Genomic DNA, 11384 nt, shown 5'->3' with positions numbered 1-11384 from the left:
CAAAAAAAAAAAAAAAAAAAAAAGAGTAAAACTCCATCTCAAAAAAAAAAAAAAGTCTCAGTGCTTCCATCAGCACATAAAGCAGTCACCAGATTTGGACTTCACATGTGAGCCAGAAAGACATGTCCATCAGTGTGTGCCATTCACACTTCCTGGGTTGCTTTGCTATAGCAGCTAGCATGACTCGAACCAATACGCTCTCTGCAGATGATGAAAGATAAAGAGGTCGGGCACAGTGGCTCATGCCTATAATCCCAGCACTTTAGGAGGCCAAAGCAGGAGGATTACTTGAGCCTGGGAGTTCTCGAGACCAGCTTGGGCAACACAGTGAGACCCAGTCTTTACAAAAAATAAAAATAGGCCAGGCACGGTGGCTCATGCCTGTAATCCCAGGATGTAGGGAAGGCGGAGGCAGACAGATCGCTTGAGCCCAGGAGTTCAAGACCAGCCTGGGCAACATGTCTGTCTCTCTTTTTTTTAAATTTTATTTTCTGCCAATATATATTTTTTTCATTTTATTTTCTGCCAATATCTTGATCTTGGAAAAACCCAGTTTCTTTTTTTAAAGAGACTTGCTCTGTCACCCAATGCAGTGGCATGATCTTGGTTTACTGTACCCTTCGCCTCCCAGGTTCAAGCAATTCTCCTGCCTCAGCCTCCCAAGTAGCTGGGACTACAGGCGCATGCCATCACGCCCAGCTAATTTTTTGTATTTTTAGTAGGGACAGGATTTTACCATGTTAGCCAGGATGGTCTCGATCTCCTGACCTCGTGATGTGCCTGCCTCGGCCTCCCAAAGTGCTGGGATTATAGGCGTGAACCACTGAGCTGGCCACCCAGTTTCTTTAAAAAAAAAAAAAAATTAGCTAGGCTTTGTAGCTGGGGTCTGTAGTCCCAACTACTTAGGAGGCTGAGGTGGGAGGATCACCTGAACCCAGGAGGTCAGGGCTACAGTGAGCTGTGATCACGCCACACTGCACTCCAGCCCAGGTGACAGAGCAAGATCCTAGCTCAAAAAACATTTTTTAAAATTACTATTATTATTATTATTTAGACAGAGTCTTGCTCTGTCGCCCAGGCTGGAGTGTAGTGGTGCAATCTTGGCTCACCGCAAGCTTTGCCTCCCAGTTTCAAGTGATTTTCATCCCTCAGCCTCCCGAGTAGTAGCTAGGATTAAAGGTGTACACCACCATTCCCAGCTAATATTTGTATTTTTTTGTAGAGAAGAGTTTTCGCCATGTTGGCCAGGCTGGTCTCTAACTCCTGGCCTCAAGCAATCCTCCCACCTCAGCCTCCCAAAGTGCTGGGATTACAGGTGTGAGGTGCCACAACCAGCCAAAAACGTTTTTAAAATAAAAATTTGAAGGCCGGGAGCCGTGGCTCATGCCTGTAATCCCAGCATTTTGGGAGGCAGAGGAGGACGGATCCCTTGAGGTCAGGAGTTTGACACCAGCCTGGCCAACGTGGCAAAACCCTGTCTCTACTAAACATACAAAAATTAGCTGGGCATGATGGTGAGTTCCTGTGGTCCCAGCTGCTCAGGAGGCTGAGGCAGGAGAATCACCTGACCATGGGAGGCAGACGTTGCAGTGAGCTGAGACCGTGCCACTGCACCTTCAGCCTGGGCGACAGAGCAAGACTCCGTCTCTAAATAAATAAATAAAATAAAATACAAATTGTAGAAAGGCCGTGGCCCGGGTCTTAATAACAACTCCCAGGTATGAAGCATTTTCGATGTGCTGTGCCCTTGAACATGATATTGAATCTTCCCAACCACCACCAGAGGGAGGTTCTCTGAGTCAGATTGCAGATTACACAACACCCAACAGATTCCTCACAGGAATGCTGGGAGGATGCAATGAGATGCCAGTTGAAAGGAGCTAAAGATTTTTACAGACAATAAGTGATCTCTAAACTTCAAGTGGGGTTATTATCACCCTCTCCTGCTGTGAAGATCCCAGGGATGGCTCCAAGCCAAGAGGACTCCCAAGGCTGGGCATGGTGGCTCACGCCTATAATCCCAGCACTTTGGGAGGCCAAGGGGGGCAGATCACCTGAGATCGGGAGTTCGAGACCAGCCTGACCAACATGGAGAAACCCCTGTCTCTATTAAAAATACAAAATTAGCCGGGCATGGTGGTGCATGCCTGTAATCCCAGCTACTCGGGAGGCTGAGGCAGGAGAATCGCTTGAACCCAGGAGACGGAGCTTGCAGTGAGCCGAGATCGCGCCACTGCACTCCAGCCTGGGCGACAGAGCGAGCCTCTGTCTCAAAAAAAAAAAAAAGCCTCCCAACATCACTTCCCTAGATTACTCGATCATCGATCACCCATCAATCATCACTGACTAGTTACCTCCCCAGCTCCTTCTTGTAAGTCACAGAAGAAAGGCATATTTTCCCAGCCACTTGTACAGAGAGGGAAGGCTAGATACCCAAGTTCTGGCCAGTGGGAAGTGTCCAGAAGTTATACAAGCAAAATGCCCAATAAATATTAGCTATTAGGATTTACTGTAGACACGCAATAAGCCAGGCACTGTCCTAAGACCTTCCGTGTACCGTATTAACTTTTTTTTTTCTTCTTGAGACAGAGTTTCCCTCTGTCACCCAGGCAGTGGCACGATCTCCACTTACTGCAACCTCCGCCTCCCAGGCTTAAGTGATTCTTCTACCTCAGGCTCCCGAGTAACTGGGATTACAGGCGCATGTCCCCATGCCTGGCTAATTTTTTTGTATTTTTAGTAGAGACGGGGTTTCACCATGTTGTCCAGGCTGGTTTGAACTCCTGATCTCAAATGATTCACCCACCTCGGCCTCCCAAAGTGCCGTTCCCGTTTTATAGATGAGGAAACTGAAGCAGAGAGGGAAAATCACTTGCCTAAAATCACATAGCCAGGGCATGGTCAATGCTGGATTTAAATGCAGGCCATCTGGCTCCAACGAATGACAGAGGGTGCCTCATCCCACGCAGAATGCCCCACACCTGCCTCTGGTAGCAGACCGACCCTCCAACCACACCCACCCCAGCCTCCTCTCCCACCACCTACCACATGATCCAGGAGACCAGAACCATGGTGGCCTCATTGAAGGAGTTGAAGAAGCGGATAAGCAGCTCCCCCTCAGGCCCCAGCTTCCGCAGTGCCACACCAAAGACAATGGCAAACACTACTAAGCCCAGGATGTTCATGCCCTCCACCTCCTGCCCCACAGGCACCTGTAGGCAAGGAACAGATCGGGGTGGAAGGGACACTCAGTCTATTTGCACAGTCACTGAGGGCCAGTCCTGGGCACCACTGGGACCCAGCAGAGACATGGCAGCCCTCGGATCCCTTCCTCCCAAGGCTTCCAGTCCAGGTCCAGGGGAAATATATTAGTCGTCAGGGATGGCCCAGAGTAGGTGGGGCTGGAATAAGGGAGCTCAGGGGAGTGTGGGAACCGAGAGAGAGCAGTGCCAGCTTGGGGAGTAGGGGGCAGTCAGGGGGGACTTCCTGGAGGAAGGGGCATCTGAGCTGAGACCTGGAGGACAGGAGGAGTGAACCAGGTAAAGAAGGGTGGTAAAAGGATCTAGAGAGAGGAAGCAGAATGTGCAACAGCCTAGAAATGAGTGCAACTTGGGCATTCAAAGAAGAGCCATAATCTACTGTAGCTAGAGTAGAATGACCTGGGCAGGGTCACTAGTTGAGGCTGGGCAGCCAGGCGGGCTGGCAGGGGTTTGACCTCACAGGGACCCTTGGTCATGGACTGTAGCAAGGAGACTGGACTTTCTCCTGAGGGCACTGGGGCACATGGCAGGGCTCTGGGTACTGCAGAGATAGGGTCACATTTGTGTTTTGAAAAGATCCTCTGGCCAAACGTGGTGGCTCACACCTGTAATCGCAACACTTTGGGAGGTTGAGGTGGGTGGATCACCTGAGGTGGGGAGTTCGAGAAACCACCCTAACCAACATGGAGAAACCCCATCTCTACTAAAAATACAAAATTAGCCATGGGTGGTAGCACACGCCTGTCAGCTACTCAGGAGGCTGAGGCAGGAGAATCACTTGAACCCAGGAGGCGGAGGTTGCAGTGAGCAGAGATCATGCCATTGCATTCCAGCCTGGACAACAAGTACAAAATTCCGTCTTAAAAAAAAAAAAAAGAAAAGATCCTCGGGGCCAGGAGCAGTGCCTCATGCCTGTAATCCCAGCATATTGCGAGGCCAAGGTGGGCAGATCACTTGAGCCCAAGAGTTCAAGACCGGCCTGGGCAACATAGCAAAACTCAGTCTCTATAAAAGATACAAAAATTAGGCCGGGCGCGGTGGCTCAAGCCTGTAATCCCAGCACTTTGGGAGGCCGAGACGGGTGGATCACGAGGTCCAGAGATCAAGACCATCCTGGCTAACACGGTGAAACCCCGTCTCTACTAAACACATAAAAAAAACAAAATTAGCCGGACATGGTGGCAGGCGCCACCTACTCGGTGGTAGTCCCAGCTACTCGGTCCCAGGTAGTCCCAGCTACTCGGGAGGCTGAGGCAGGAGAATGGCATAAATCCGGGAGGTGGAGCTTCCAGTGGGCTGAGATCCGGCCACGGCACTCTAGCCTGGGCAACACAGTGAGACTCCGTCTCAAAAAAAAAAAAAAAAGATACAAAAATTAGCCGGGTATGTTATAGTCCCAGCTACTGGGAAGGTTGAGGTGGGAAGGATCACTTGAGCCCAGGAGATCGAGACTGCAGTGAGCTGTGATCGTGCCACCGTACTCCAGCCTGAATGATGGAGAGAGATCCTGTCTCAGAAAAACAACAGTAACAGAAACAACAAAAACCTCTGGCTGCTTGCCAGGTTGAGCAGGTTGAGGGTGGATGGACAGGGCAGAGAGGGGGCAGCATGGAATGGGGTTTGGGGGTGAGGGATAAAGGGAGAAAGGAAGAGCCTGGACCAGGAAAGGAAGACCAGCCTGGGGCAGGAAAAGAGGGGACAAAGTAGAGACTTATCCAGAAGGCAGAAAAGACAGAAATTGGGGAAGGACAGCAGAGTGTCAATCAAATTCCACAGTAAAGACTGAGGCAGAAATAAAACCAAAAAATTACAGCAATGGGCAAAGAGGTAGAGCCCCCAGTGCCTCCCACTGCTCTTACCTTCACCCGGGTTCCGGTGATATTTCCCTCTTTATAGGAGGTAGAGTACTGTGGGTGGGGTTGGGAAGAGTCAGTGTCCATTGTCACCAGGGCCCCCCAACCCCATGCCAAGTTAACAATGCTCAAAGCCTGCCCTTCCATATCCTTTCAATGTGATCTCATTTCATCTGCTGGCAACCCCACTGAGGCAGGATGATCAATACCCCCATTTTCCAGAGGTGAAAAACTGAGGCTCAGAGAGGTAAACACATTTGCCCAGAGTCACACAGCTAGAATTAAAACTCACAGGAGGCTCTCAGCCTGTATTCTCATTGCACGTGCATTTTTCCAGACACTAACCAAAATCAGGTAGCAAGGGCTCCCCCTGGCTGGCATCCCTCCCTGTCCACCCCCGACCCCTCAGGACACCCCTGAGGACTCACTGAGCGAAAGGCTGCCGACACCAGGTTGGAAGGGAAGATATTTCTGCAGAGACAGAGACACAGAGGGTTATTAGATACCATAGCGGGAGGGCGGCATTGTCTGAGAGGCTGGGTTGGCGTTTTAAGGCAGTGAGTGGAAGCTTTGGGGCCTCATCTGCACCCAAACGCAGTCCCTACTCATGCCTCAGCCCGGCAGGTTTGGAACTAGACTTGCACCCCTTTGCAGGATGTGGGGAGTCAGCCTCCTTCAGCCCCAAGAGGCTGGCGTGCTAGCCCTGAGGCAGTGTGCATTGGGGTGAGGAATGCTAGCCTCCCATAGCAGGCCAGGGGAGGTCAGGAGGTGGCCCCGGGCCTCAGCTCCACCCCATGCAGCAAACTTAATACGCGGACGGCTTGCATCATCCACTTCCTCCTGGAGGTCCGGCCGCCGCCTCTGAGAGCTTGGGGGAGGATCTGGGTGTGTTGGGAGGCGGTGGCAGGAAGGGAGACAAGGGACGGCTTCACATCTCATGAATATGCATCTGTGTTTACAAGGCTACTCTTACTCTTGTTTGACAGTGTCTGCCTTGAGATGAAAACAGTAGCTAAGGCCAAGGCGCTTGCCTGGAATCCCAGCACTTTGGGAGGCCAAGGCAGGCAGATCGCTTGAGCCAGGAGTTGAAGACCAGCCTGGGCAACATGATGTAATTGTGTCTCTACAAAAAATACAAAAATTAGCCAGGCGTGGTGGCGTGTGCCTGTAGTTCTAGCTACTCTGGAGGCTGAGGTGGGAGATCACTTGAGCCCAAGGAGGTTGAGGCTGCAGTGAGCCAAGATCACGCCACTTCATTCCTGCCTGGGACAGAGTGAGACTCTCAAAAAATATATACAGCAGCTAAGCCATCTACAGCACCTACCGTGTGGCAGGCAGGCATTTTGGCCTGTGCTTTACACAAATTAACCCATTTCATCCTTATGACAGCCTTGGGAGTACGCACTATTACCCCATTTTATAGAAAAGGAAGCTGAGGCCCAGAAGGGTAAAGAAAATTGCCCAGCTGGGAAATGGCAGAGCTGGGATTTGAACCAGCCAGCTGGCTCCATAGCCCCAACCACTCCACATGCTCCCTCTCACCAATGACCGGTGTACAGCCAATGCCATGTGTCCATATACAATCTGTCAAATGTTATCAGTTTGGGTGCGGGTTAAGATTCAGCAGTATGGGACTATGGGACGATGCCCACGGATGGCCAGCCACGCGTCATGATAGAGTAAAATAATGTCATGGCAGAGTAATGAATTTGGCCGGGTGTGGTGGCTCACGCCAGTTAATTCCAGCCCTTTGGGAGGCTGAGGTGGGCAGATCACTTGAGGTCAGGGGTTCGAGACCAGCCTGGCCAACATGGCAAAACCCCATCTCTACTAAAAACACAAAAATTATCCAGGCGTGATGGCGCACCCCTTTAATCCCAGCTACTCGGAAGGCTGAGGCATGAGAATCACTTGAACCCAGGAGGTGGAGGTTGCAATGAGCCAAGATCGCGCCACTGCACTCCAGCCTGAGCGATAGACTGTCTCAAAAAAAAAAAAAAAAAAAAAGCATGAGTTTATTGGTATGTGACCACATAGGTGTGTATGTGAGTGTGTATTGTGTGCTCTTGAGCCTGTGTGTGGATGTTGGCGTGGCTGGCAGCATCACCGAACAGCTGTGCTACAGGGGTGGTATGACACAGTGAGCGTGTGTATGAGCGCTGGTATCTGGCCATGTGTTTTTGTCGAGATGTTACAGCCTCAGCTGAGTGTCTGTGTGCCTGTGTCCAGCTGTGTGTCATTTGGTTATAAGCCTGTGTGGCCGGCCAAGTGTGAGCTACAGCTGTGTTTAACATGCAGGGGAGGCCTGTGCTCATAAACAGCCTTGGAGTGGGTGTGCCTACCAGAAGGTAGGCCTGTACCACCCAGGCCCAGAGGCTGGGCCAGGACCCAGCTAATCTCCCCTGGCCAGAAGGTGCTCCCAGGCTGCAACTCGGGACACCAAGCCTGCCCCAGTCTCCCATCTCAGCCTGCACTGACACCCCAGAAGCTGGGGAAACCCTGTTCCATGACTCATCATTTCCTCCCCTCAACTTCTAGGAAGTCCCCAACCTGGAGACACTGAATCAGCAAGCCCTAAAGGCAAGGGCATCAGGGCCTCTGCTCCCCCGCCCTCCTCAAAGTGGGGGAGTCCATTCTTGGGGGTGCGGGGCAAAGGCCAGGAGAAGGAAAAGAATGGGCTCCCCTTTCTAACTGGTGCTCTTCTGGGCTGCCTGCTAGGGGGTGGCCCAGACAGAGGAGGAAACGGGAGGGAAAGGCAGGGGTGGCAGGGCTGATCTGAAAGATAAAGGGGAAGCGGCCAGGCCCCAGCTGAAATGGGCGGGAAGTGGAGCCCGAAAACAGAACCTGGTTATGTCCGAGTGACACATGGTGTGGGGGTGCCCCAGGGCTGGGAAGAGGGCCTGGTGGGAGTTACTCAGATCAGATCTTCCAGGGGCTCCTTACCCAGGGATCCCAAACTCTCCGACCCTAGCCCCAAATTATATCTAGAAGCCCCATCTTGGGGCCCTTGACCACGCAAAGATTCCCTCCCCAAAATTTCCTCCTGGGGTCCCCTCCCCTCACAGTATCTTTCTCCCCTAGGCAGACCCTCCTGTGTCTCTCCACATCACTTTCTTCTCCCTCTAAGACCCCACTTACGTACCCAGGCCCCCAAATTTAGAAACCCCCTTCCCCGGGACACGAGACTTGCACTCCCGAGGGCTGGAGCTTGCCGCAATATCCCGTCGAGTTTTCCTAAGACTCTAGAGGGAAGTCTCGGCTCTAGCTGCCCCAAAGCCCCGTCCTGCCCACGTGGCCACTCCCGCCATCCCTAACACTCTTCCCCACCTCCCAAGGGAGCAGGGTCTGACCTCGCAAGATCCAGGAACGAATCGAGCACCTCCTTGTTGGGGGCATTTTCGGTACTGCCAGCGGCTGCTACCGAGGCGTTGATGGCGGCGGAGGCGGCGCCCGGCTGCAGCGCCAGCGCCAAGCCCACTCCGAGCGCCGACGCCAGCAGCGTAGTGACCAGGAAAAAGAGCAGCGCCCAGGCGCCCAGGCGGCCGAGCGCGCCGGGGTCCAGGCTAGCGGCGCCGCCGATCAAGCTGCACACCACCAGCGGCAAGATGATCATCCGCAGCAGGCGCAGCAGCAGCTCGCCCGGGAAGACGAAGGCGCTCAAGCGCTCCGGGCCCAACGCCAGCGCACCTCCGGCCCCCGATATCCCCAGCCCCAGCGCCACGCCGACTACCACGGCCACCACCGTCAGCAGCACAAGCAGGTTGGCTCCAAGGCAGCGGCGCACCCGGTCCCGGGAACCGCAGCAGCCGCCTGCTGCCGCGCCTTGGTCCTCGATGGAGGCCAGCGCCAGGCCCCGGTTGGCGGTGGGCTCCGCCGCTGCGAGCCCCTTGGAGTCTCCACGAGGAGGATCGGCCACCATGATGGGACGCACCGCGGTTTCTTAGCGCCTGGAAGCTGGCTGGGAGCGCTTGGGCTCCTTCCCAGGACCCGACGTTCCTAGGACTGAGTTGAGTAACAGCACCTGGAGACTGGAACTTTGGAGGGCTCCTTAGAATTGTGAGTTCACAGCACTGAAGTTCCTTGACTCTTGGAAGCTGGAGTGTTTATTTCCCAGGCTGGGCGCTGGGGCTTCTCTGCTCTGCCCCGTGTGCCAGATGCTCGAAAACTGGGAGTTCAGAGCGCATGGGTTCCTTGGCCCTAGGAGTTGGGAATATGAGAGTTTCTCTGGGTGGGGCGTGGGGCCCTTGGCTCCAGGAGGTTGAGTGCGCCCAGATGGCGGAGGTCTGCAGGAGGCTAGGTTCTGGTGGCGCAGATCCGGGACGCCTGGATCCGGGAGGCTGGGACCCCGGGTGCCTGGGTCTTGGACATGGAGGGCTGGGGCGCCAGAATCTGGGGCCGGGAAGCGGAGCTCCGGGACCAGGGGACCCAGGCTTTTAGGTCCAGGAGGGTGGGATGCGGGCGCCTGTGTACGGAAGGCGGTGGTCTGATGCCCTGGAGTAGCGCTTACCAGCACAGAGACAACCTCCGCGCGTGCCGCGTGGCTCTGAGCCGGTTTAGCGGAAGCTGCCAGGAGTAAGGGTAGCGGGGCGGGGTTTGAGAAGGCGGGGACCGACCCGCGGGCGCCGATTGGCTGCAGAGCTTTCGGAGCCTGGGCGAGTAGGGGTGGGGCTGATACCCGAGATGGGCCAGGTCGCCCATAGAAGGCCGAATAATAAAACCCATCTCCAGGGGCGGGGCCCGGAGGAGACGGGGCGGGGCGGGGCAGGGGGGGGGGGGGGCGGGGGGGGTGCTGTTTCCCATCAAAGGAATTGGGTTGTGGGTTGGAGCCCTTAAACCACAGGAGTTCGTTCCTTGGTGCGAGGGTCGCTAGAAAGCTCAGGTGGTCCTCGGGTGATTCATCTGCAAATCAACTCAGCTTTGGAACTCCTCAGCCCTGAGTTTGGTTTTTAGTTGCCTCTGACAACTTTAATTCCTCGAATGTAAAGTGCAAGTGATAAAAGCTTTTGTCTCATATGATTGCTGTAAGATTTAAATAAAATTGATGTATTTATTTAGGGAGCCGTGGCTCACGCCTGTAATCTCACCGCTTTGGGAGGTGAAGAGGGCGGATCACTTGAGGTCAGGAGGTCGAGACCAGCCCGGCCAACATGGTGAAACCCCGTCTCTATTAAAAATACAAAAATTACCCGGTGTGGTGGCACGTGCCTGTAATCCTAGCTACTGGAAGCCTGAGGCAGGAGAATCGCTTGAATCCCAGAGGCAGAGGAAGTCATTCACCTTGAGGCCACACTTAGAGAGGATGCCACTTGCATGTCCATATCCCAAGCCTCTAACCGCACCCACTCTGCTGCCTCCCCAAATTCTCTGTTAGTGGCCGTTTCGGAGGTTAACAATGAATCATGATTCCTTACTCCATCTGACAGTGTTGAAATCCTCATTCTTTTCCCATCTCTAGCCTGTTCTGTGACATTTCAGGCTTTCACACTTGCTCAAAGTTTGTAGTGGTAATGCCAGAAGCTTCCTGAGGCTGTGAGGCCTCAGGTAATTTACAACCTCTGTGAGACTCAGTCTTCATATGTGTAAATGGGAATAATAATAAGTCATACCACCTTGAGTGTTGCAAGGGTTCAAATGAGATAGTATGGCTGGGCGCAGTGGCTCACGCTGTAATCCCACCACTTTGGGAGGTGAAGTGGGCAGATCACTTGAAGTCAGGAGTTCAAGACCAGCCTGGCCAACATGGCGAAACCCTGTCCTTACTGAAAATACAAAACCTAGGTGGGTGTCGCAGCACATGCCTATAATCTCAGCTACTCAGGAAGCTGAGGCAGAAGAATTGCTTGAATCCAGGAGACAGAGGCTGTGGAGAGCTGAGATCTCACCACTGCACTCCAGCCTGGGTTACAGAGCGAGACTCCATCTCAAAAAATAAAAAATAAAGAAAGTTATTTCTTTGTGCTTTAAAAATTTTTGTTCTTTCTCTCTTCTTTTGTTTCTGACAAAAATGCCTTTCAGAAGAAAGTCAAATACTACTACTACGACTGCTATTATTGTTATTATTATTGAAGAACAAGTTGGATGCAGTGGCATGCACCTGTAGTCCCAGGTACTTGGGAGGCTAAAACAGGAGGATGCCTTGAGACCAGGAGTTCAAGGCTGCAGTGAGCTATGCTCGTGCCCAAGATTAGCCACTGGACTCCGTCTGGGGCAACATAGTGAGAACTTGTCTTTAAAAACATGAAAATAGGCCAGGCACGGGCGGCTCATGCCT

General features: G+C 53.2%; 1 protein-coding gene across 1 annotated transcript in view; it reads right to left on the bottom strand.

Annotated features, from left to right (window-relative positions):
- Positions 1-9675, bottom strand: part of SLC1A5 (solute carrier family 1 member 5) — a 14942-nt gene extending 5267 nt beyond the window's left edge. Inside the window, exons 1-4 of the mRNA XM_023182692.3 lie at positions 8464-9675; positions 5542-5584; positions 5120-5167; positions 3046-3212 (exon numbers count right to left, since the gene is read on the bottom strand). Of these exons, the coding sequence (XP_023038460.1) occupies positions 3046-3212; positions 5120-5167; positions 5542-5584; positions 8464-9032 (827 nt within the window). The 5' untranslated portion in view covers positions 9033-9675. The remainder of the gene's footprint in view (positions 1-3045; positions 3213-5119; positions 5168-5541; positions 5585-8463) is intronic.
- Between the last annotated feature and the right edge of the window lie 1709 nt (positions 9676-11384).

The sequence above is a fragment of the Piliocolobus tephrosceles genome, chromosome 21 (assembly GCF_002776525.5).
Source record: "Piliocolobus tephrosceles isolate RC106 chromosome 21, ASM277652v3, whole genome shotgun sequence".
NCBI classification, from domain to species: domain Eukaryota; kingdom Metazoa; phylum Chordata; class Mammalia; order Primates; family Cercopithecidae; genus Piliocolobus; species Piliocolobus tephrosceles.
This window is presented reverse-complemented; position numbering and strand designations above follow the sequence as displayed.